The sequence below is a fragment of the Artemia franciscana genome, chromosome 2 (assembly GCF_032884065.1).
Source record: "Artemia franciscana chromosome 2, ASM3288406v1, whole genome shotgun sequence".
NCBI lineage: Eukaryota > Metazoa > Arthropoda > Branchiopoda > Anostraca > Artemiidae > Artemia > Artemia franciscana.
Genome location: NC_088864.1, coordinates 49351134 through 49378224, shown reverse-complemented (window position 1 = coordinate 49378224; position 27091 = coordinate 49351134). Strand labels below are relative to the sequence as shown.

Below are 27091 nucleotides of genomic sequence, written 5' to 3'. Positions count from 1 at the left end.
GTAGTCTATTTATGGATTAGTTCTGAATATGTGCGCGTTATATGCCTGCCAAATACATATTTTTTTTTTCATTCTCATTTCGAGTAGTGATGAACTGTCTTTCCATAAAGTCCAACTCACACGCCTGCTTAGTGTCAGTATCCAGTGTCAACTTAGTGTCAATATAATATTTTTCAACGAATTATATTTTTTGTCTTTAATAAACAATCCTGGTTGATGTCTAGCTAGGCACACGTTGGAACTGGCCTTTATAGAAATAAAAAAGAAAGAAAATTGGAAAATCATTTTCGAGACCATGGCTGAAACCAACAAAACCAAAACGAGATTTTCCAACACTTTCTGTTTGCTACAAACCCCGTTTCAGTAGAAAAGAATAAAAATAATAGAAGCCAAGAATCAAAAAATAGAAAAAACAGAACAACTCATAAATGTAAGCTAATTTTTATAGGTTTTATTTTTATTATATGGATTTTTTGTTTCATTTTTTCCATCTTTCTCCTTTTGTTTCTGTTTCTGAATTTCGTTTCCTTCTTTTCTTACTTACGACCTTAACCTTAATTGCCCATTTTAAATGTAATCCAAAAATGCGAATCGGGACATGCGAAATCCTTCGCATGAGACAAATTACATTGATGAACAAGTGTTCTTTTTAAGACTATGATTTCTTGTATCGCCTAGGGAAAGCGATCGATAAATCAACCTTTCAAGGGAAACTAAATTATTTGCTGGTGTTTTTAGTGAATACGAAAAAAAGCTACAGAATCACATTTTGAATGTGCTACCGTAGTATCATTTTGAACTAACTTCTCAAAAAGCAGTTCGTTTCAAAGGCCAGAAACTATGAAGAAAAAATAGAAGGTCCCGGTAGCGGAGTGAGGATTTTTGTTTTTTTTTTGGTTGGGGGAGAAGGTTAAACCTTCGGAAGGGGTGGAGTTTCAGCTTCAAAGTATTCAATTTAGCCTTTTTTTTTCATTGGGTCAATGAGAAGCGTGCATTTTATCGAACTTTCCCTGTTTTGGGGATGTAATCTTTAGCAGAACTCTAGCACAATCTTTTTGAAATTTGGGATTTGCAAGAATTTTCTTCTCCATTTTGCTTGACGTGTTTGCACTATATTTTAATGATCAAATCTTTTTTACGATTACAATTTGCACTTCAAAGAAGATGAATTTGAACTGCTTTGAAGTCAGCTTCCTTAAATTTTAAAAATAGACAACGAGAATGTGAGCTATCACTAAATTCTATGATAGTAAAAGGCTACCACGAGACCTATCTTGTGCAGAATTTTCATATTATTGTATGAATGTTATGTACTTACAATATGAAGGAATCAGCATATAAGCCTCTTTCAGTGGGAAATAAATCATGTTTTCTCCTTTCTGACATTCAATAGTTCTTTGCATAACTTCTGGTGGCCATTCTAAACTGTTAGCTACTGTGTCATCGATGACCTTCAGTGACTCCTTGTTCCATTTACGCCCATGTCTCCTCATGATTCGTGGTCCTCTTAGTTTACGCCACATATTCATTCAGTTATTTCCCTTCCTTCATTCTTATCAAGGAGGTAATGGTTAAAAATCTAGGATTTTGCCGTCTTTTCTATCTTTGCGTTACCATAAAGTGTGGTCAAGCAGTTTTGCTCAACTCCTTTTGATAAGTCTTGTTTTTGACCAGAGCGGTTTCTTACAGCATTTGATGCTTTTGACCATTCGTTGAAATGGACAATATAAAGAAGGCTTTGGCTGAACACGTCCATGAATTCTGCTTTCTCAGTTTAGAGTGGCCCTGCTTCACTGAGGTATGACAGTTCAATTGTACATTAACTATGTTCACCTCATCTTTTTTCTAATGGAAGTCTCAGTTCTATGCCATAGTAATTTTGTTAGACTGGCGAAGACTATCCAAGCCTTTATGACACGATTAGAAATATCATCATGTTGCTCCCCTGAGGGTTTTATTGTGGAGGCAATATACTTAAACTTTTTCACATCATGTATTAGATCACCATCCAGGAAGATCCAACATTTAACAGAATGACTGCCTCAGAGGTTAGTAGTGGACTAGATGAATCATGTCTTGTAGAAGATTGATTATCGTTTCCATTAAGACAATGTCAGTTGAGGGAGGGTGATGGGGCTATAAACATCAATTATTATTCTTGGATCGTGAATGACACATGGGATCCGACAGTTAATCTAAAAGTTATTAAAGCATTTCCAGATGAATCCCAAAGAAATTTAAAATCAGAAAAGGTAACGGTAGGTAAAGGTAAATACCCAACATTTCGTTTGTATAAAGAAAAAGAAATTGTTTTTGATTTAGGTTTTATTTTAAGTTTGGATTCCCATTAATTTCAGACAGTTTGTGCTTAATTGTGTGCACATTTATTACAACCTACGAGGACATGGAAAGAAGCGCAAAGCACTTGACTACTTTGTAAAATTCAGTAAAAATGAATGATCAGTTTTCTTTTCCCGTGTCATGCTTTAAATTAGGGCCTCTGACCCAATTCACGGTTTTACAAAAAAAAAATAATAATGCTTCTGGACTGTATGAGCTGTGTCTAATCTGTAAGACGTATTTACGCGATACTCTTAAAACCTTCAATCCTTATTTAACCAATCGACTGTGATTTAGTGAGACTCTGTCAGAAGCCGTGATTTGTTTTTAATTTTGTGCATATTTATTGCAAGCTACGAGGACGTGAAAAGAAGCACTGGGTACTAGCCTTCTTTGTGTAATCTGGTGAAATTTGATGATCAGTTTCCTTTTCCCTTGTCATGCTCTAAGTTAGAGCCTTCGACAGAGTTCGAGGTTTTTATTAAAATACTTATGGACTGTATTTGCTCTGCCTAATCTGTAAGACATATTTACATGATATTCTTAAAACCTTCAATCTCAGTTAATCAATCAGAGTCTGTCAACACTCCCGATTTCGCAACCCTTATGAGCTTTGCACTGGGATGGCCAAAAAAAGAAGAACAATGTTTGTAATTTTATTTTATGGTAATCTCGTCCGTTTAAGCGTTCGACGTAATTACAAATCATCTAAAAGTTTTGCTAATATCGTCCAAAATTTTTTGTAGCCATAAAATGATTGTTGCTTCACATGTTCATCTGTCGTCTGTTGCTATTTGAGTTTTTGCGCAAGGATCCATTTCTTATCCTGCTTGTAGGAGGACTGTCACCAGTCATCTGTTGCTATTTGAGTTTTTGCGCAAGGATCCATTTCTCATCCTGCTTGTAGGGATTCTTCCACACGAACAGATGGTTGATACACTAATAGATATAAACATTGTTTCGAGGTAGCAAATCATCTTCTTATTTCCTGATTTTTCCGATCAAAATATTAACTGTTTAGTCCAGTCAAACAATACAAGGATTAAGATCGGCATCTGATACGTAGGTAAACACACACGGCAAATACGTCTATGGCCCAAGACTAAGCCTAAAATATAAAATTGTTGTTGTCCGAATTTGGAAAATATCTTAATTTTACGGTATAATTCGGAAAATTGTGTAAAATGTAAAATTGTTTTTTTCCTCGTTTTGACTTAGTTATTTTCCTGATAAATGGACTTAGCAATCGATTCTTTAAGGAAGTGTAACCCAAAGCACTAATTTTAGTGATTTGTCCCCTTTTCATATGAATGATGTGGTATACAACTTAGCACTTGTTTCTTAAAATCCTAGCCTCCTCTGCGGTTTACAATTTTTAAAAGGCTTTATCAAGCATCGAAGCCTCCATATAAGCATGAAATCTTATCCGGACGATTTTAGTCTAGAACTTTCAAAACCTACCATAAAAGGCTCGTAAAGTTGAAAATTTGCAAGTATTTGCAGCTTTTTTTCACCCTAGATCCATATTTTAATGGGAAAGTTCCTTATCCCTTGTCTTTAGAAAATGTGGAATTTGGAGAAGAGTATCTTATGCTTTTTGCGAAAGATTAAATATCGTCCTGATGTCTTAAGGACAATAATGTTTAAATTTTATAGTCTATAAAAACAAGCTGTAAATTGAACTATGTTATCTTCATCAGGCTCGTCAGTTATTATTGGTGTTGTTATTATGAGCGGGGTCATAGAACCGAGCCTTGGCTCAGATCAAAGAGGCCCACTGCCTCCAAATCCCCAAAGAAGGAAAAGAAATATAACACTATTAGCTGCTGCGCTATTGGGGCCCCGTCGGCCGCGGTATCTTGAGATAGGGGTTGTATCGCTTTTTACACCTCGGTAGAAGTGACTAATTTCACGATGTCTACAATTTTTTCAGATAACCTATTCCGAGAACCCTACTTGTCAGCTTCAGACCAGCTTGAAAGAGAGGGGAGAGACACCTATTGCTTGTCAGCCATCAGGATTAAGTGGCTTTCGATCCTTAGAACCGGCACTAGCAAGAGTACTTCTTTCTCCAGAATGGGATTGATTCTCAAGGGATCTTTCCTTGCACCAGGGTTGGCGCTTAATCTGTACAGGGGCATGGATTCCCCGGGCCCGATTTTGGCAGCCATTACTGGCTTCAGTCCATCCAATCTTGACAACACATTCCACAAAATACTCTGCCTCATACGCAGGCTTTGGGCAGGACGACCAGTGGCTGGAAGATGACTGAGATCAGCAGTAGCAGGACTCCTACTGCTCTCAGGGGCACCATGAGAAGGTTGTGAGCACCACCCCCAGGCTCGTCAACTAACATTGTGAAAAAAGCATAGGAGTAACAGGGCATAACCACGGATGCTGTGACTATAAAGCTTTTTGTTCCTTTTACTGGCTTAATACATAGAAATAAGGAACGATGTGACTGGTTTGTAGAAATATGTCGCAAAAATCACTGGTGACGCAGTGCTTCGGCTATGCGTCTTATACTGATAAGATATATGTTGACAATTTGTTGTATTTATTACCTTAATTACCGTAATCACCTGAATTCGCACTTCAGAGCAATAAGGTCCAATGGGTCTTTGTTGCTCTGTGAGTGATGATGACTGGCATCCGTTACTGATCTGGATCTTGCCAGCAGTATTTGCAGTTCCTGCATGACCACTCGCTATCCAGTGACTTCTTGAAAGTTACAGGTGAAGTTGCTGACACTGTAGACTCGGAGAGGGAATTCCAGTCGTTGACAATTCTTTCGGAGAAGAAGTTTTGACGCATTATTGTGTTCACGTGGCATTTAGGAAGTTTCTTTGAATGGCCTCTTGTATGGGATTGGTAGGACTTATTCAGGCTGAGGAGACTAGATGTGTCATTGGAGAGTTTATAGGTAAGCAGTATGTCACCTCGTCTATGGCGGTACACCAGAGTGGGTAATTTAAGTTTTTTTAGTCTTTCATCGTAGGAGAGGTCTTTCAGCCCATTTATAACCTTGGTGGCACGCCTCTGCACACCCTCAAGAAGTCTCGTGTCGCCTTTATATTGGGGAGTGGCTTTGTAGTTTCCAATGTCAAGGTTGGAAACTGCAGATTTTATCTTTCAAATAGATGCAAGGAACACGTAAAAAATGTTTGATCTTGTCTCCTGGGAGGGTAAAGGCCTGCTTTGAAATTTGCTACTAAGCATCCAGCCTCATCTAAGAACGAACCTGAAGTAATTTTGGTAACAAAATTATGAAAACTACAACAAAGAATTACGGAAGGGGGGGGGAAGACCCCATTATATTAAGTGCGTAACCTAAGCTAACCTAATCTTGCCTGACTGAAATATCAACTAAATGTTTAATTAAAATATAGCCACAATCCAGTTCTCATCGAGTCGAGGCTAATATTGTCTGGTATAAAGACCATGAAAACCGGTTATTGTCTCATGTTCGCGATAGAAGATCTTGATTGTGGTGGTTATAAACCAAAGTACCGTAATTTTTTCTATTAAATTGCTTTTATTGCTGTTGCTATTGTCTCCTATTTTTTAATCCTATTTTTTTAAATTAAATAAACTATTTTATTGAGACAAAAAAGATCATTTTATGTATTGGTTTTATATTTTTATTTTATTCCATTCATTTATATTTAATTCTACATTTATTTGTTATCTATATTTTCTCTTCTTATTTCTTAGGCCGGAGAACAGACTGAAGAGCTTGCCGACGAAAATAAATCCTTCATTTGGTTTTTGTTGAAACAATTACGGCCTGGAATGGATCTCTCAAAAGTAGTCCTACCGACGTTTATCCTCGAGCCTAGATCCTTTCTTGACAAACTTTCTGATTATTATTACCACGCTGACATCATTGGAAGGTAACCTTTTTTCTACAAAATTTTGGATACTGTCTCAACAACTTTGGATACAGTATCTCAGTAAATAAACTAGGATAGTACTCTATTTAAATCTGAACATGTGCATGTACCATACTTTTTTTTGTCGGATTGCTATAGCATTATTTTGTTTTTGAAAATTTCTTTTATTCAACAGATAATTTATTATCAACTTATCTGATATGACAGTTGGGCAATTGGATATCTAAATCTTTGTATTTCTTTTTTGAATAAGTCGCTTTTTAGCCTATAAATTAATTTAATAAAGCGTTTTCAAAAAGAAAAGTAAAGAGTGACATTAAAACCTAAAACGAGCAGAATAAAGTGATATATTGATTCAAGCTTAGAATGAACAGAAATTACTATGAATGAATGGACGAATTCTAAAATAAACTGAAATTAAGATCAATAATCAAATCAAAGCTAATCAAATTGAAGTTACCACATGTAAAAGTGGGGCTACCCACTTTTTAAATCCTAAACCCTGGTGTATCATTTATGCTTCACTAAAAATGATTTATATTTCGAAGGTTTTTTTTTAATGATGGATTATAAGCTAAGATATGAGTTAATTAGAACCGACAAGATCTGTATATACACATGTCCTGATTTCTCATTGAATCTATTTTTTTTTCTTTGTCTTGTTTTGTTTGTTCGTTTTCTTTCTGTTAATTTATTAGGAATTTTCTTTTCTATATAGATCGTTTGTCGAAAGAGAACAGGAAATAACGTAGAATTGAAGAATCAATTCAATTGGTCAATATAATCATTTTTTGCTTGTGTGATTTTTTTTTTTACGACATCCTATTCAAGGGAAACGCTAGTGAGCATAATGTACTCGGGTTCAACAGTATCCTGATGGGAATATAGGAGGGAGGATTACAATTTGTGATATTACCCCGCTAATAATCGCCCAAAGACTCTTCTCTCAACCTGCAACTTTTGTACAAAAATATATTTACTTCAACTTTGAACAGCCCAACTAAAAACACATTCTGTGTCTTGGATATATGGTTAATCTTGAAAAAATCAAAATATTAAAGTATACCTATATGTAAGTTAAAATGTAGACCAAACAACTTAAAATTTATAATAATGTCTGGGGACTTTCTAAAGATATGCCTCAAGCAAAATAAAGGGAGAAAGGATTTTTGAAATAGCCGAGAAGTTTAATTTTACCGTTGCCGATAATCGATGTTTATGGTGCGTATCCACGAAAAGTGAAAACGTACAAATGAGGCGAGATCTTCTAGTTTGTGAAAAAATTACGCCTTTTTAGCCAAAGAGCGTTTTAACCTTTTTCAAACCATCCCCCCTCGACCTTTCTAGTGGTATTGATATAATTTAGATTTTTCTGCATTATAATTACAAACCGTGAAATGCTTGGAATCAATTTTGTTTTCAGTAAAGCGAAAATGACCCTATGGTATTTAGACTGTCTTAGGGATGATAGGTTCACTCCTATTTAAGTAAAAAAAAAAATAATAAAAAAAAAAAATAATGTAGAATATATTTTTTTATTCTGAAGGTCGGTTGCCAGCTTGGGCCAATCTGTATGAGTTTTTTTTATGTAGATTATTCCCTATTGAAATCAGGTTAAGTAAGTAAATAGGATTTGTGGCTTAGCAATCATCAGAGGTGCAATTTTTGGGAACTCGACCTTCAGAATCGATAAACACAGCAAAAACTAAATAAAATCGTAAAAAAAATCACTGCGCTAAAAAGGTTAGAAAGTCGTAACGGGTAAAAAACGATTAAAACCACGGACTTCATAACGTAATTAAACCAAAAATAACCCACTCGGGCTGAATGCTAGTCCTGAAGTTTTCACTATTGTAATTCACTGTATGAAAGGAGTACTTGGCCCTTTTCCCTCGTAAAAAACATTTCTAATTAAATATTTAATTAAACATTAACAAAATCGGCAACTGACCTTCAGTATAAAAAAAGACAAATTATATTCTACATTAATTTGTTACTCTATGCCTTTTATTGTAATTTTATGAGCTTCGTGTAAATGGGCTGATAAAATTAAACAAAATTAAAATATCTAATTAAACGAAAATTAAACATTTCTAAGCATTCCTGTCGTGCATTTTAGAGCTGCAACGGAAAACGATCCTTTTACGAGAATGAAAACAGTGGTTCAGTGGTATCTCTCTGGATTCTATAAGAAGCCAAAAGGTTTGAAAAAGCCCTATAATCCGATCCTCGGGGAAACATTTCGTTGTTATTGGAAGCACACAAATGGATCCAGGACATACTATATAGCTGAGCAAGTAAGTTTTCCCTGGAAATTCGTTATTTATTCATCTATAAATGTTGGTCCATCTGTGTAATGAAATCATTATCTATATGGCATAATTGTAAAATAACTGAATCGGAATATTTTCAAAAAAATTAAAATAAAAAGAAGAAAAGCGAGAATGGGGATTTATAAGGCCAAAGAAAATACTGGATGAAACAAAACGGGTATACCGGAAAGACCACGGCTTCCCTTCTTGAGTAACATTAGAAAGTCTCAAAAAATCAAGCTCACATTTTCTGAGCAAAAATGCGAAGATATAGACCATATAAAAATAAAAAGACAGAAACAAATAGCTTGGAGCATGAAATGAAACAAAAAGTCGAATTGGAATAATTAAAAACCTTATGATGCGAAAAAAAACAATTGGAGATAAAAATAAAATTCAATGAAATAAAACCAATAAAAACCGAAAAACCCAACTCAATATGTTAGGTACTCACCCAAAATCCAACGACTAATAATAAGTGTTTTTCTTTCATATATATGTATAATTTTATGTAAGCATTTATATAAACAATATATAATTTATATACGTGAACTACAAACGTAATTTCTGTTTTTTATAGTTTTTAATTCATTTTTGATACACAATAAAAATAAAAAGATTCTCATAGTATACAACCTTCATCAAGGTTGTATATGTGGAGAATGCTCTTTCATTTTCTTCCCTCAAAATGCTTGAAACATTTTTCAACAAAATTTACGCCAAAAAATATAGGTAACCTATCAGAGAAAAATTCAAAAAAAATATCAGAGAAAAATAAAACACATTATTTACGATTGAACTGGAGAATAATATAGCAATCAATAAAAGCATTAATGAAAGCACTATTTATCTTCTTTTTTTTGCTCTTCTTCAGATTGAAGACAAAACAAGTGCTTGGACACATAGGGTAACGAAAAATTGATCAGGTTGGCAGCTTCACTTACCTTGGTAGTATTATTAGTAAATACGGTGGGAGCACTGAAGATGTTAAAAGTAGAATAGCTAAGGCTCAGGGTGTTTTTTCACAGTTAAAAAAAAGTTTGGAAGAATAGAAAGATAAGTCTACAACCCAAGATTAGAATTTGGAAGCTACAGTGATGACAGTGGTCAAATATGGCTCTGAAGCATGGGCACTCCGAAAAGCAGATGAAAATTTACTAGATGTTTTCCAGAGAAATTGCCTACGGATTGTTCTGGGTACCCGGCTGACTGACTGTACTTCAAACAGTAGGCTGTACGAAAAATGCTGCTGTATCCCGCTTTATAGGGCTTTAATGAGAGAAAGGTTGAGATGGCTTGGGCACGTTATGTGGATGAAGGATGACAGATTGCCGAAGATTGTCCTTTTTGGCCAACCGTCTGGGGCTACACGGAAAGCGGGTCGTCCTCGTCTGGGTTGGGAGGATGTCATAAATAAAGATTTAAAGGAAAAGGGAACTTCTTGAGAGGGTGTAAAGAGGGAGGCCTTGAATAGATTAGGTTGGAGGATGAGAGTGCGTAGCTGTGTTAGCCTCAGGTGGCTTGGTGCTGCGGTCAGTAATTAGTAATAGTAGTAGTTTATGTACTAGCCTATGTTCTGTACACTAATCTAGTGCTGTATATTTTTCGGTCAATTAAGAATAGCATGAAACAAGAAATATCCCTACTTTCTCAAATTTTTAGGTTGGATCCAAATAAACTTAGATCAAACAGTTCGTGGTAACGAACTATAAGTAAGCAGCGACCCGGCTCAATAGTAACCGAAACTCTAAAAATTATTGATGCCAATATATATATATCAAAAGAATCAGATTTTTATGCTGATTTTAAATATATAAGTTTCATCAAGTTTAGTCTTACTTCATCAAAAGTTACGAGCCTGAGAAAAATTTGCCTTATTTTTGGAAAATAGGGGAAACATCCCCTAAAAGTCATAGAATCTTAATGAAAAATCACACCATCAGATTCAGTGTACCCGAGAACCCTACTGTAGAGGTTTCGATATCCTATCTGCAAAAATGTGGAATTTTGTATTTTTTTGCCAGAAGAAAGATCAGGGATGCGTGTTTACTTGTTTGTTGTTTTTTTCCCAGGGATGATTGTATTGACCCAGTGACCCTAGAATGTCGCGAGAGGCCTCATTCGAACGGAAATTAGAAGCTCTAGTGCTCTTTTTAACTGATAAAAAAAATGTTGGATGGCAACTATGCCCTCTCCCACGCTCATTTTTTCCCAAAGTCAGAGGATCAAAATTTTGATATAGACATTTTGTTCAGCATAGTTAATAAATCTAATAACTATGTCGTTAAGGAAGACTTAATCCCCAACAAACAAGCACAACGTAGAAACAATAGGGACATTTTCTCAAGACAGTGGAATTCAATTCAGTGAATATTTTGGCCCTGTGTCCTTGGGCCGTCTTCAGCACAACACCAATATATATATATATATATATATATACTTTTTTCAAAACTTTTTGAAACAGCCCTAGCATCCTTACTTCAACGAAGTTCAACCAGGACTGACAAATAAATTTATATGAGATGATAAATTCATTCAAACGTAATAATAAAAAAAATTAAATACAAGCTTTCAAAGCTAATCTTGCTTTTTTGGCAGTTAGCCTTAAAGGCCTTTTTGTAACGGGTTCAATACTATTGTAAATTGGTTTAGCTAAATATTTTGCTACATCAGAACAAGATTGAAAAATGTAGTTAGTCGTAAAATGGATAAATCAGTTCCATTTGTAGCTCTTGGGAATTGCTCTATCCATCTAGTTGAACGCCTTATTTATCTCAGCCTCCACATAGGATCCTCTATTTGCCACATCCGTAGGCTTCTTCTTGATCAACTCAAACGCCACATTTCAGCAACATTCACGTTTACTGTTTTAAGTAAACTTCGATTAGCCGAGTGCTTCTTGCCAGCCTTTTTCTTGTTCTAATGTTCTTTAATCTTTTACTAATCTCCTACTTGCCGAAATATTTTTTTTTCACTTAAAGCAAATTTTATTTTTGACTGGGATACAGCTTATCTTACTTTTTTATAGTTCATCTTTATGTTCTTTAATCTTGCACTAATCGTCTACTTGCCAGCATATTTTTTATTCACTTAAACTACATTTTATTTTTACCACGCAGTAGATTTACTGCTGCTCATTTAAATAAATTTATTTCTCAAATAAATACATTTCTAAATTAGTTTTTATATGCAATAAATTTTAAATAATTTTCTTGTATATTTCTCTTTAAATACATTTTTTCTCGTAGACATGTGCACTGTTTGCTCAAATTTTTTTCAGTGATAACAAAACCGTTGAAACTCACCTGGAAATGAAAGCAGAAACGGACAATACTTTGCTATTGCCTAGTCTCCCATTTTGGTGTTTTTTTTTTTCTGGAAAATAGACAGTAAATTGAGCGTAAAGAGGCTCTGAGAAAATAACTATTTCCACTATTGTTGGATATTTGGAGAGTGTCCAAGATACATGGTTAGCAACGGACTGCAAACAAAACCAATACCTCAGATACATTGAAGAATCTATTTTCCATGTAATGTACCTTGTTAGCAACAAAAAAGCTCTTAGTGGAGTCATAGCCGAAATTATTAGAATGGCTAAAATGTTTCTAAATCCCTGTATGTTCCCAGAGCTTAGATGTATGTATAAATTACTGTCAGATTATACACAACACATTCTTTAGTTTCCTATTTTAAAAAAGGGAGTCGGGAACTTCGGAAAAGGTGATGAAAATAGAAATTCTTTGTAAAATATTGAATTTTCCTTTTTTTTTGGGGGGGGGGGGCACAAGACCAAAGCCTTTTCCCTGCAGTTGTACCTGCTTGAAAATAGTGACGGAACCGACTTAAAATGAGTCCGTTTGGTCACTTCATTTATATAGTGCTTTACTTTTGGATGATTAGTATATGACATTGGTATATCCGCCTTGTTTTTGAACCAGGAGGGTTCTTTAGCCTCTCACTGTATCAAATCATTCATTTCTTTAATTGTTCTAACCACCTTTAATTGTGGGTGTTTTGCCCCACCTCGTTTAGTATTTGTGTTCCATGGTAGATATCATAGTAGGGTACAATCTACTATGTTCTCGAAAGTTATGAGTTTTATAACTTTAATTTGAAACATTTTGTATCGAGATTTCCGACGATTTTTGTTCTTTCAAAAGTTTTCATTTATTTAATCTGAGAATAATAGTTCGTTTGAGAATTTAAGCAAGCAAAAGTAACTGAGACGTAATTATAATAGAAAGAGTGTTAGCTAAATAAAAAAAATATAATAGGTAATAACTTTCCTTTCAGATAAAAATCCCACTTATTTTTTTTTATTCCGTCAGAAAATAAATTGTCTTAATGTCATAATTGCACTGAAAGTAAAGGGGGGAAATGTAGCCAGAATTTTTTTCAGCGCTTCAGAAAATAATCTTTGCACAAACAACGCTGCCACCTTTGTCTACTCTGATTTTGTAGCTAATATTGCTGGGATTATCCTCGTTACAATTCAGTTTTGGCATTCAACAAAGAGCATTTACTGAAGAAGAAGAACTTGTTTGACAACAGAACCATTTTTTTCCTCGAACATTATTTTGGTGAAATGGTAAATTCCCTTCAATAGGAATACTTTAATGTTTTCACTTTTATTAATTTAATAAATCAAAAATTAATTAATTTTAAGGAATATATATCAGCATATGTATGTTCAACTGATAATGCACATTCATTTGTATTTTTTCAGTAAAGTGCAAATTATGTTCTGAATTTTATAAAACATAGGGGTTTTGAGCCCTACTCATGTTCACTGCTGCTCGTTCTGAGTTTGACTCGGTTATTTATTTCAATTTCTGTTAGTTATGGGTTTGGTTTATTTATTGAAGCTGATTTGTGGTAGTTTTACGCTTGGTAGATTATTTGATTCTATTTTGCTCATTTTTGGTCTTATGGAGTTCTTTACTTTTTTTGAAAAACTAAATTTGTGTAAAAAGTTTTTTTAAATTAATTTCTGTTCGTTTTGTATTCAAATAATTTTTTTTCAGGGAAAAGAAAATGATAGCTTGAATCTTTTCGTTTTTTTTAATTATAGTTTGGCCTGCTATTTCTAAGCTGGAGAAACTTTTTCAACAATTTTTAACAACATACATCCTTTTGAAAATCTTGACACAAATACTAGTGTTTAGTCATATACATCCTCTAGTTGACGTGATAAATAAAACTTAATACCATTCCCAGAAAATTAAATCTTTGCTCTTTGACAGCCTAGATACATTTACACTTCTTTGATTTATTTAAATTTTGAGAGCAGAAGTAGCAATAGAAATAGTCCCGAAGTTCGAACTTAATACCTCAGTTGTTCTTGGTATATTCCTGATATGTCTTATTGCATACACACTGTGCGTTTCGATTTATATTAAAGTAATATTTAGTTTTCAAGCATAATGGGCGAATTTCATAACTGTAGGGGTCGACCAACCCAATGACCCTAGAGATATAGTTACTAGACCGTTCAGCTATGCTGGACAAAACGGCTGTCTAAATTTTTGATTGGAAGTGTTTGGAAAATTATAAGCTAAAGAGGAAGGCTGATTGCCTCCTCTTGAAATATGAATGATACAACTAGCTATGATAGAGTAGTTCTGCCTATGTCCTTATATGCCCTGCATTGCTATATGCCTTTTTAATATCTGCATGCATATAGTTTTTTCGTTTAATTGAAGCTCCCCCTAAAAGTTTCAAATTAATGCTATTAGCGTTGTTAGTTACAGTAACCGTACAAACAGCATTAAATTTATCAACACAATGTCTTCTGTCTAGTTCACAATCCGCCACAACTTGCCCTGAAAGGTCTAACTTAATAATGTAAGCCGTTATTGCGATATTACTTTGTCACCCTATTGACATTATACACGATCAAAGTTCGTTTTGATTTAGTTCAAAATCCGCCTAAATATTCCATGGACGCTTCACCTTAATACCCTTGGCTTGTGTAGCAGCATTAGTAGCAGTATGCACGTAGCACCTTCGGTTTTTTTTTCAACGTCTTCTTTAACGCACGATTAAAGCTTCTATTTCATATCACCGATCGTTCCTGAAGCATTTCTGATACGTCCTCTTGACAATCTATGTGGGCATAGTTTGTTTTTATTTAGTTCAGTACACTTTCAATACTACCCAAAATTTTCGCCTTAATATCCTTAGCTCTAGTAGCAGTAATAGCAGTACCACTAGTTATAGTAATAGCAGTAGTAGTAGTAGTCTTAGGTTTATTAGCAGTAGTTGTAGTAGTAGCAGTAATAATAATAGAAGCAGTAGTAGTAGTTTTAGCAGTAGAAGCAGAAATAGTATGAGGCAATTATTGTCTTTTGGTTAGTTCAACATCCCCCACAACAAGTTTTATAAGGTATAATTTCACACACAAAACTATTCATAAGATATTGCTGATATGCCCTTTTAACAACTTGCATACGGATAGCGTGTTGAGATTCAACTTACCTAACTCCCTAAAGATTCTCTGAGAATTTCACCTTAACATCCTTAGATATAGGTATAATAGCAGTCACAGCAGTAGTACTAGTACTAAACTTAACACAATTAGTCATTGCTAACTAGCCATTGCTATGACATTGTCGATGTCTTTTTGATAGTCTCTATTTTCGCACACTTCTTGAAATTTCCCCTTTAATGCTCTTAGCCTTAGAAGTAGTTGCATTAGAAGTAGTAGTTGGATCAATGGTAATAGTAGCAGTTGAACTAATTAATGTAGCATTGTTAGTAATATTAGTGTCAGAGTGCACATATTGCCTAATGGTTAATTGATCTTCCCCTTTAAGCATTCTCTGAGAGTTCCAACTTAATGCACAAATCAATTGTTAAGATACGCTATTTTGACAGTCTCAATGCACATAGTGTCTTTTGTTAATTCGAATTTGCCATCAGTTTTCTCTCAGTTTTTACCTTCACAGATTTAGCATTTTTACTAGGTACATTTTTACATTGGTAGACCTAGTAAAAATGCTAAATCTGTGAAGGTAAAAACTGAGAGAAAACTGATGGCAAATTCGAATTAACAAAAGACACTATGTGCATTGAGACTGTCAAAATAGCGTATCTTAACAATTGATTTGTGCATTAAGTTGGAACTCTCAGAGAATGCTTAAAGGGGAAGATCAATTAACCATTAGGCAATATGTGCACTCTGACACTAATATTACTAACAATGCTACATTAATTAGTTCAACTGCTACTATTACCATTGATCCAACTACTACTTCTAATGCAACTACTTCTAAGGCTAAGAGCATTAAAGGGGAAATTTCAAGAAGTGTGCGAAAATAGAGACTATCAAAAAGACATCGACAATGTCATAGCAATGGCTAGTTAGCAATGACTAATTGTGTTAAGTTTAGTACTAGTACTACTGCTGTGACTGCTATTATACCTATATCTAAGGATGTTAAGGTGAAATTCTCAGAGAATCTTTAGGGAGTTAGGTAAGTTGAATCTCAACACGCTATCCGTATGCAAGTTGTTAAAAGGGCATATCAGCAATATCTTATGAATAGTTTTGTGTGTGAAATTATACCTTATAAAACTTGTTTTGGGGGATGTTGAACTAACCAAAAGACAATAATTGCCTCATACTATTTCTGCTTCTACTACTACAACTACTGCTACTGCTTCTATTTTTATTACTGCTACTAATACAACTACTGCTAATAAACCTAAGACTACTACTACTACTGCTATTACTATAACTAGTGGTACTGCTATTACTGCTACTAGAGCTAAGGATATTAAGGCGAAAATTTTGGGTAGTATTGAAAGTGTACTGAACTAAATAAAAACAAACTATGCCCACATAGGTTGTCAAGAGGACGTATCAGAAATGCTTCAGGAACGATCGGTGATATGAAATAGAAGCTTTAATCGTGCGTTAAAGAAGACGTTGAAAAAAAAAACCGAAGGTGCTACGTGCATACTGCTACTAATGCTGCTACACAAGCCAAGGGTATTAAGGTGAAGCTTCCATGGAATATTTAGGCGGATGTTTTCTAAATCAAAACGAACTTTGATCATGTATAATGTCAATAGGGTGACAAAGTAATATCGCAATAACGGCTTACATTATTAAGTTAGACCTTTCAGGGCAAGTTGTGGCGGATTGTGAACTAGACAGAAGACAATGTGTTGATAAATTTAATGCTGTTTGTACGGTTACTGTAACTAACAACGCTAATAGCATTAATTTGAAACTTTTAGGGGGAGTTTCAATTAAACGAAAAAACTATATGCATGCAGATATTAAAAGGGCATATAAGCAATGCAGGGCATATAAGGACATAGGCAGAACTACTCTATCATAGCTAGTTGTATCATTCATATTTCAAGAGGAGGCAATCAGCCCTCCTCTTTAGCTTATAATTTTCCAAACACTTCCAATCAAAATATTTAGAGAGCCGTTTTGTTCAGCATAGCTGAACGGTCTAGTAACTATATCTCTAGGGTCATTGGGTTGGTCGACCCCTACAGTTATGAAATTCGCCCATTATGCTTGAAAACTAAATATTACTTTAATATAAATCGAAACGCACAGTGTGTATGCAATAAGACATCTCAGGAATATACCATGAACAACTGTGGTATTAAGTTCGAACTTCGGGACTATTTCTATTGCTACTTCTGCTCTCGAAATTTAAATTAAATCAAAGAAGTGTAAATGTATCTAGGCTGTCAAAGAGTAAAGATTTAATTTTCTGGGAATGATATTAAGTTTTATTTATCACGTCAACTAGAGGATGTATATGACTAAGCACTAGTATTTGTGTCAAGATTTTCAAAAGGATGTATGTTGTTAAAAATTGTTGAAAAAGTTTCTCCAGCTTAGAAATAGCAGGCCAAACTATAATTAAAAAAAACGAAAAGATTCAAGCTATCATTTTCTTTTCCCTGAAAAAAAATTATTTGAATACAAAACGAACAGAAATTAATTTTAAAAAAACTTTTTACACAAATTTAGTTTTTCAAAAAAAGTAAAGAACTCCATAAAACCAAAAATGAGCAAAAATAGAATCAAATAATTTACCAAGCGTAAAACAACCACAGATCAGCTTCAATAAATAAATCAAACCCATAACTAACAGAAATTAAAATAAACAACCGAGTCAAACTCAGAACGAGCAGCAGTGAACATGAGTAGGGCTCAAAACCCCTATGTTTTATAAAATTCAGAACATAATTTGCACTTTACTAAAAAAATACAAATGAATGTGCATTGTCAGTTTAACATACATATGCTGATATTTATTCTTTAAAATTAATTAATTCTTGATTTATTAAATTAATAAAAGTGAAAACATTAAAGTATTCCTATTGAAGGGAATTTACCATTTCACCAAAATAATGTTCGAGGAAAAAAATGGTTCTGTTGTCAAACAAGTTCTTCTTCTTCAGTAAATGCTCTTTGGTGAATGCCAAAACTGAATTGTAACGAGGATAATCCCAGCAATATTAGCTACAAAATCAGAGTAGACAAAGGTGGCAGCGTTGTTTGTGCAAAGATTATTTTCTGAAGCGCTGAAAAAAATTCTGGTAACATTTCCTCCCTTTACTTTCAGTGCAATTATGACATTAAGACAATTTATTTCCTGATGGAATAAAAAAAATAAGTGGGATTTTTATCTGAAAGGAAAGTTATTACCTATTATATTTTTTTTATTTAGCTAACACTCTTTCTATTATAATTACGTCTCAGTTACTTTTGCTTGCTTAAATTCTCAAACGAACTATTATTCTCAGATTAAATAAATGAAAACTTTTGAAAGAACAAAAATCGTCGGAAATCTCGATACAAAATGTTTCAAATAAAAGTTATACAACTCATAACTTTCGAGAACATAGTAGATTGTACCCTACTATGATATCTACCATGGAACACAAATACTAAACGAGGTGGGGCAAAACACCCACAATTAAAGGTGGTTAGAACAATTAAAGAAATGAATGATTTGATACAGTGAGAGGCTAAAGAACCCTCCTGGTTCAAAAACAAGGCGGATATACCAATGTCATATACTAATCATCCAAAAGTAAAGCACTATATAAATGAAGTGACCAAACGGACTCATTTTAAGTCGGTTCCGTCACTATTTTCAAGCAGGTACAACTGCAGGGAAAAGGCTTTGGTCTTGTGCCCCCCCCCCAAAAAAAAGGAAAATTCAATATTTTACAAAGAATTTGTCTATTTTCATCACCTTTTCCGAAGTTCCCGACTCCCTTTTCTAAAATAGGAAACTAAAGAATGTGTTGTGTATAATCTGACAGTAATTTATACATACATCTAAGCTCTGGGAACATACAGGGATTTAGAAACATTTTAGCCATTCTAATAATTTCGGCTATGACTCCACTAAGAGCTTTTTTGTTGCTAACAAAGGTACATTACATGGAAAATAAATTCTTCAATGTATCTGAGGTATTGGTTTTGTTTGCAGTCCGTTGCTAACCATGTATCTTGGACACTCTCCAAATATCCAACAATAGTGGAAATAGCTATTTTCTCAGAGCCTCTTTACGCTCAATTTACTGTCTATTTTCCAGAAAAAAAAACACCAAAATGGGAGACTAGGCAATAGCAAAGTATTGTCCGTTTCTGCTTTCATTTCCAGGTGAGTTTCAACGGTTTTGTTATCACTGAAAAAAATTTGAGCAAACAGTGCACACGTCTACGAGAAAAAATGTATTTAAAGAGAAATATACAAGAAAATTATTTAAAATTTATTGCATATAAAAACTAATTTAGAAATGTATTTATTTGAGAAATAAATTTATTTAAATGAGCAGCAGTAAATCTACTGCGTGGTAAAAATAAAATGTAGTTTAAGTGAATAAAAAATATGCTGGCAAGTAGATGATTAGTGCAAGATTAAAGAACATAAAGATGAACTATAAAAAAGTAAGATAAGCTGTATCCCAGTCAAAAATAAAATTTGCTTTAAGTGAAAAAAAAATATTTCGGCAAGTAGGAGATTAGTAAAAGATTAAAGAACATTAGAACAAGAAAAAGGCTGGCAAGAAGCACTCGGCTAATCGAAGTTTACTTAAAACAGTAAACGTGAATGTTGCTGAAATGTGGCGTTTGAGTTGATCAAGAAGAAGCCTACGGATGTGGCAAATAGAGGATCCTATGTGGAGGCTGAGATAAATAAGGCGTTCAACTAGATGGATAGAGCAATTCCCAAGAGCTACAAATGGAACTGATTTATCCATTTTACGACTAACTACATTTTTTAACTACATTTTTCAATCTTGTTCTGATGTAGCAAAATATTTAGCTAAACCAATTTACAATAGTATTGAACCCGTTACAAAAAGGCCTTTAAGGCTAACTGCCAAAAAAGCAAGATTAGCTTTGAAAGCTTGTATTTAATTTTTTTATTATTACGTTTGAATGAATTTATCATCTCATATAAATTTATTTGTCAGTCCTGGTTGAACTTCGTTGAAGTAAGGATGCTAGGGCTGTTTCAAAAAGTTTTGAAAAAAGTATATATATATATATATATATATATATATTGGTGTTGTGCTGAAGACGGCCTAAGGACACAGGGCCAAAATATTCACTGAATTGAATTCCACTGTCTTGAGAAAATGTCCCTATTGTTTCTACGTTGTGCTTGTTTGTTGGGGATTAAGTCTTCCTTAAAGACATAGTTATTAGATTTATTAACTATGCTGGACAAAATGTCTATATCAAAATTTTGATCCGCTGACTTGGGAAAAAATGAGCGTGGGAGAGGGCATAGTTGCCATCCAACATTTCTTTTATCAGTTAAAAAGAGCACTAGAGCTTCTAATTTCCGTTCGAATGAGGCCTCTCGCGACATTCTAGGGTCACTGGGTCAATACAATCATCCCTGGAAAAAAAACAACAAACAAGTAAACACGCATCCCTGATCTTTCTTCTGGCAAAAAAATACAAAATTCCACATTTTTGCAGATAGGATATCGAAACCTCTACAGTAGGGTTCTCGGGTACACTGAATCTGATGGTGTGATTTTTCATTAAGATTCTATGACTTTTAGGGGATGTTTCCCCTATTTTCCAAAAATAAGGCAAATTTTTCTCAGGCTCGTAACTTTTGATGAAGTAAGACTAAACTTGATGAAACTTATATATTTAAAATCAGCATAAAAATCTGATTCTTTTGATATATATATATATATATTGGCATCAATAATTTTTAGAGTTTCGGTTACTATTGAGCCGGGTCGCTGCTTACTTATAGTTCGTTACCACGAACTGTTTGATCTAAGTTTATTTGGATCCAACCTAAAAATTTGAGAAAGTGGGGATATTTCTTGTTTCATGCTATTCTTAATTGACCGAAAAATATACAGCACTAGATTAGTGTACAGAACATAGGCTAGTACATAAACTACTACTATTACTAATTACTGACCGCAGCACCAAGCCACCTGAGGCTAACACAGCTACGCACTCTCATCCTCCAACCTAATCTATTCAAGGCCTCCCTCTTTACACTCTCTCAAGAAGTTCCCTTTTCCTTTAAATCTTTATTTATGACATCCTCCTAACCCAGACGTTGACGACCCGCTTTCCGTGTAGCCCCAGACGGTTGGCCAAAAAGGACAATTTTCGGCAATCTGTCATTCTTCATCCACATAACGTGCCCAAGCCATCTCAACCTTTCTCTCATTAAAGCCCTATAAAGCGGGATACAGCAGCATTTTTCGTACAGCCTACTGTTTGAAGTACAGTCAGTCAGCCGGGTACCCAGAACAATCCGTAGGCAATTTCTCTGGAAAACATCTAGTAAATTTTCATCTGCTTTTCGGAGTGCCCATGCTTCAGAGCCATATTTGACCACTGTCATCACTGTAGCTTCCAAATTCTAATCTTGGGTTGTAGACTTATCTTTCTATTCTTCCAAACTTTTTTTAACTGTGAAAAAACACCTTGAGCCTTAGCTATTCTACTTTTAACATCTTCAGTGCTCCCACCGTATTTACTAATAATACTACCAAGGTAAGTGAAGCTGCCAACCTGATCAATTTTTCGTTACCCTATGTGTCCAAGCACTTGTTTTGTCTTCAATCTGAAGAAGAGCAAAAAAAAGAAGATAAATAGTGCTTTCATTAATGCTTTTATTGATTGCTATATTATTCTTCAGTTCAATCGTAAATAATGTGTTTTATTTTTCTCTGATATTTTTTTTGAATTTTTCTCTGATAGGTTACCTATATTTTTTGGCGTAAATTTTGTTGAAAAATGTTTCAAGCATTTTGAGGGAAGAAAATGAAAGAGCATTCTCCACATATACAACCTTGATGAAAGTTGTATACTATGAGAATCTTTTTATTTTTATTGTGGATCAAAAATGAATTAAAAACTATAAAAAACAGAAATTACGTTTGTAGTTCACGTATATAAATTATATATTGTTTATATAAATGCTTACATAAAATTATACATATATATGAAAGAAAAACACTTATTATTAGTCGTTGGATTTTGGGTGAGTACCTAACATATTGAGTTGGGTTTTTCGGTTTTTATTGGTTTTATTTCATTGAATTTTATTTTTATCTCCAATTGTTTTTTTTCGCATCATAAGGTTTTTAATTATTCCAATTCGACTTTTTGTTTCATTTCATGCTCCAAGCTGTTTGTTTCTGTCTTTTTATTTTTATATGGTCTATGTCTTCGCATTTTTGCTCAGAAAATGTGAGCTTGATTTTTTGAGACTTTCTAATGTTACTCAAGAAGGGAAGCCGTTGTCTTTCCGGTATACCCGTTTTGTTTCATCCAGTATTTTCTTTGGCCTTATAGATATAAAAACAGGGGCCGGTCGAACACTAGTTTTCCTACTAGTAATGTTTGAACTGCTATTTCTCTTAAGGCGATAACATTTGGTAAGAGAAATGTCCTCGGTAACTTGCAATTTGTCAGAAAGAAGAGACATTACGTTGCTAGTCACTGATTGATTATGCTTTTCAGCAGGCAGACCATGAATAATCAAATTTAATCTCCTTTCTCTCACTTCAATTTCCAAAAGCCTACTCTCCAAATCGTTATTCCGCAATTTTTCTTGCTCTAGATCATTTCGAAGCTTTTTTGCTTCATCTTGTAGATTAGCATTTTCTGCTGATATTTTCCTGACTTCGTCTTGAAGAGCAACTATTGAGACCGAAAAACTTTTCTGTTCCGCTAATATTTTATCCAGTGACATCCTTTTTACAATATGCATCTACATAGTGTGTTTTGATTTAGTTCAAATTCTTTCTCAACGTTCTGTCAAGTTTTCACCTTCATACGTGTAGCCTTAATTGTACTACTATCATAGTAGCAGTGGTAGTAGTAGGAGAAGCAGTAGCAGTATTAGTATATTATTATTAATAGTAGTAACAGCAGTAGTAGCAGTATTAATAGCAGTAGTAGCAGGTACATTTTGCCTTTTGGCAAACGAACATTTTCTTTTGATACAATAAGCCGTTCCAAAAATATTGCTGATAAGCCGCTATCAGGAATCTGTGTGCACATAATATGTTTTGATTTAGTTCAAATTTCCCCTCAACGTTACCTCAGATATTTATTTCAATATCCTCATCCTTAGTAGTACTCGCTATAGAAGTAGTTTCAGTGATAGTAGTGGTAGTAGTAGTAGTAGTTTCGATAGCAGTAGAAGCAGTGGTAGCTGTAATACTAGTAGTGTACAAATACTGCCTTTTTGGTCAATTGATCATCTTCCTTATCGTTTCCTGAGAACTCCAAATTAGTATACTCAGTCATTCCTGAATTACGTTCTTTTGACAACCCATATGCACATAGCATGTTTTGATTTTGTTCAACGCTCACCTTAACATTCCCTGAAGGACTTAACCTAATGTCCTTCGTATTTTTGGAAAGTAGAAGTCAAACGTATATACCTTTTCTCAATAACACATACTATATGTGAACAATGAATAAATTGCTTAACTTACAGCCCTTGTCCTGAGGCCTCGGGTGGGGGGTTGACATCTCCAAACACATAATTACTGAAACTTTCAGCAATGCTAAAAAAAATAGATGTCTCAAAACTTTATTTGGATGTTTTTGTTTTGGGAAATGATGGGCGTGAGAGGAGGAGCTGATTGCTCTCAAATCACTTTGACTTTTAAAATGGACACTATAACTTCAAAATTCAAATCAAATGAGTCCCATCTGAAGTTTATACGACCACCCATTACATCAAAACCTTATGTGATCCCGGTGTATAACTTACCGTCCTTGCTCCTGGGCTCTGGGGGGCTGTGTCAACCCTGGATGCATTGTTATATGTTCTTTGGGCTATTTTGAACAAAAGTGGCTATCTCACAATTTCAATCACATGCGTTTAGTCAAAGAAAGGTAGTTGGGAGGGTGTTAGTTGACCTTCGTCACTTTTGACTCATAAAAAGGGAACTAGAACTTCTAATTTTCAACCAAATGAGCCGCCTCTAAGGTTTATGTAACCATCCCTTCCATAAAAACCATAAATGTCCCTGAGGCATAACTTACAATTCCTGCCCCAGGTCTGGGGGTTTGATTCAACCCTAACAGCCTTATTATATGATCTTTGGACTATTTCGAATAAAATGGCTATCTCAAAATGTCTATTGGATGCATTTCGAGAAATACGACGTGTGAGTCGGGGAAGGAGGGGGGAGGGGTAGCTGCCCTGCAGTCACTTCGATTTATAAAAAGTGCACTAGAAATTCTGATTACCAATCCAATAAGCTCCCTCAAAAACTTATACGACCACTCTTTCTATAAAAACCCTATATGTCCCCAGGGCATAATGTACAACCCTTACCCTGAGGGTCATGGGGGGATGTCATCCTCAAAGACATGATTTCCAGACCTTTCAACTACGCTGACCAAATGGCTATCTCAAAATTTTGTCTGGACGTGTTTGGGGAAATTATGGGCATGGGAGTGGCGTTGGTTGCCCTCCAATGACTTTTGAATATGAAAAAGGGCACTAGTCCCTTCAGTTTCCAATTGAATGAGCCCTTTTTGAAGTTTCTACGACAGCTCCTTCTATACGAAGTGCCTGGTTTAAAAAAAGTAATAATAAAATAATAAGTAAAGAATAACATCGTTCTTTACTTAGGCAGCGCTATCAAGCTGCCTATGATTATGTAAACAGTTTGTTCCAATTTTTCTTGTTACTTTTTATTGAAACTGTAAAACAAATTCAGTGGGTCTTTTCTTTTAGTTTTTATTTCGGTTTGTAATTCATATTTTAAATTTAATTTCAAAAATGGTTACCATTGGTCGTTCCCATGTATAAAGCATGGGGTCCAGTTTGCCAACCATCGTCCCCTTTGCCAAAAATATAAAATAAACAAAAAACATAACATTTTTGTAATTTTGTATAGTGGGTAAGAATAACGGTTACTATATCTAGATAACATGTATCTTCCCTAGGAAATCCCTAGGATAGGGAATTACCAGGTGAGAAATCCTTGAAAGGGACACTTTGAGATTTGAACCCAAATGTTCTGTCTTATTTTTCTCAATTGTTTTATATTTTCATCCCTTTTCGCTATTAAAAGCTTTGAACCAATACCATTTCTTTTTACTATCTGATTAATAGAAGTTAGACTGTTAGATTCTCTATTTTCTTGATAATTTGATGAATCCTTCCAGGAAAGTCAAACTACCAGTAAAACTCTCTAAATACGTATTCCATGATTTTGCTACATCATTTTATTTTATTCTTTTGTAGGTTTCTCATCATCCGCCTATTTCTGCATTGTATGTCACAAATCGACAAGAAGGCTTTACAATGTCTACAGCAATATGTACTAAATCTAAATATCATGGTATGTACGTTTCCCTTCTCTATTGTTGACATTATTCTTTGCACACTCCCCCCCCCTTCGATGCCAGATGCTTTACTTGGTTTAGAACTATAGATGAGATGTATTTTAAAGTAATTTAAAGACTTACTGTTTGAAACCGAAAATTGGCTAAATATTCTACACAATGCTTAAATTTAGTTTGTCTAAATGTGTACTAAATGTAGAGGACTATGGTAGGACGGGCTAAATAATAAATTTTCCTCCTCCTTTTAGAGAGAATTGGCTGAGGGATATCCTCTCGGATGATGGATATCTTGAATAAGGGATAAGCCGAGAACATCCTCTCGGAAAATTCCGTGAAAATATAACGAAAATGCACGCGATGTCTAAATATTTATATCTATTCTGAAAATGCTATAAGATCAGCTGAACTTCAATGATTTCCTATAGCTCTTATAGGAGTAAGAACAAATGTTTATGTTTGAGACTAAAGTAGCAGATAGCTTTCAGGTAGCTTTTCCAAATACGTCTAAGGCGAATCAGCTAATCCTTTAAAAAAGAACATTATTTGAAAAATAATTAGTAATTCAGTTAATCCATTCATCGTAGTTTTTTATTCTATTTTCGAAAGAAGACCTGTGTTCTAGTGAACCGCAGAAACGTGTCACCCAGAACCTAGTTATTTTTTAAGGAGACAATGAATCCTCTTTTAAATGAATATTTTTTACAAAATAAGCCTAAAGGATGCAATAAAACATAATTTACGCTTGCTTTACGTTCATTTTTTGATCTTTGAGGAAAGACATCTTCATATTTCCAAATCTACCAAAACGACGCAATATTGTAATTGTTTTGTTTTTTTCAAAATCCTATAATTTAAAAATTTATTAATATGGCCTCTCTAGGAAATGCGTCTTTTTCTAGGTTTCAATAATTTAAAATGTCTGGGACTGCGTAATGTCGTATTTGGAAACTGGTGTCTTCAGATATGTCACAGGTGAATTAGATGAAGAATAAAAAATAGCTTCAACTAAAAAAAAAAATAAAAAATAAAAAGTAAACTTAACTGATTATTCAAAACGATAATAAAGACCGTTAGTTTGAATTTTATGATGTGTAAAAACAAAAGTGTATCTAGTAACACTGTAATTCTTTTAAAGGCCAGTGCTCTATACCACAGGAAGATACAATAGGTCTATAAATTAAAAAATAAAATAAAAATATAATTTTAAGACAAAATTTTACGGAAAGGTTGTAAATGGGAATAAAAAAATAGTCATGCAGAAGATACTGCCAACCGATAAAAAAAAACATTAAGGTAATAAGAGATCAAAATGATAAGAAACAATATAATAAGAATGAACAAATTAATGGAGTTATTAAAGTAACTGGAGTTATTTAGCTCGGGCTGCATTATAGTCGATTGTGAATTGAATCAAAAATATGTATAATTGCAGCGGCAACTATGTAATTTCTAGAATTTAGCATTATTCAAATTTATAGCATAAATTTTTGACTGATTAGTCAAAGTCATGAGTTAAGTAGTAATTTTGTATCTTAAACAGGACTCTAGAAAAATACAGAAAGACATAGTATTAGTAGAAAATAATTGGCATCGAAAGGGGGTTCACACAAGCTCTTCAGATCGATCTCTCGATATTTTAATTTTGCGCTTCTGAAACACAAGTGTGATACTAATATCAAGAAAAGCTTATT

At 34.1% G+C, this 27091-nt stretch overlaps 1 protein-coding gene across 1 annotated transcript in view; it reads left to right on the top strand.

The window, feature by feature from the left end:
- Positions 1–27091, top strand: part of LOC136043099 (oxysterol-binding protein-related protein 8-like) — a gene marked incomplete in the record, with an annotated part of 88828 nt that overhangs the window by 30082 nt on the left and 31655 nt on the right. Inside the window, 3 exon segments of the mRNA XM_065728049.1 lie at positions 6055–6233; positions 8353–8530; positions 25300–25396. Of these exon segments, the coding sequence (XP_065584121.1) occupies positions 6055–6233; positions 8353–8530; positions 25300–25396 (454 nt within the window).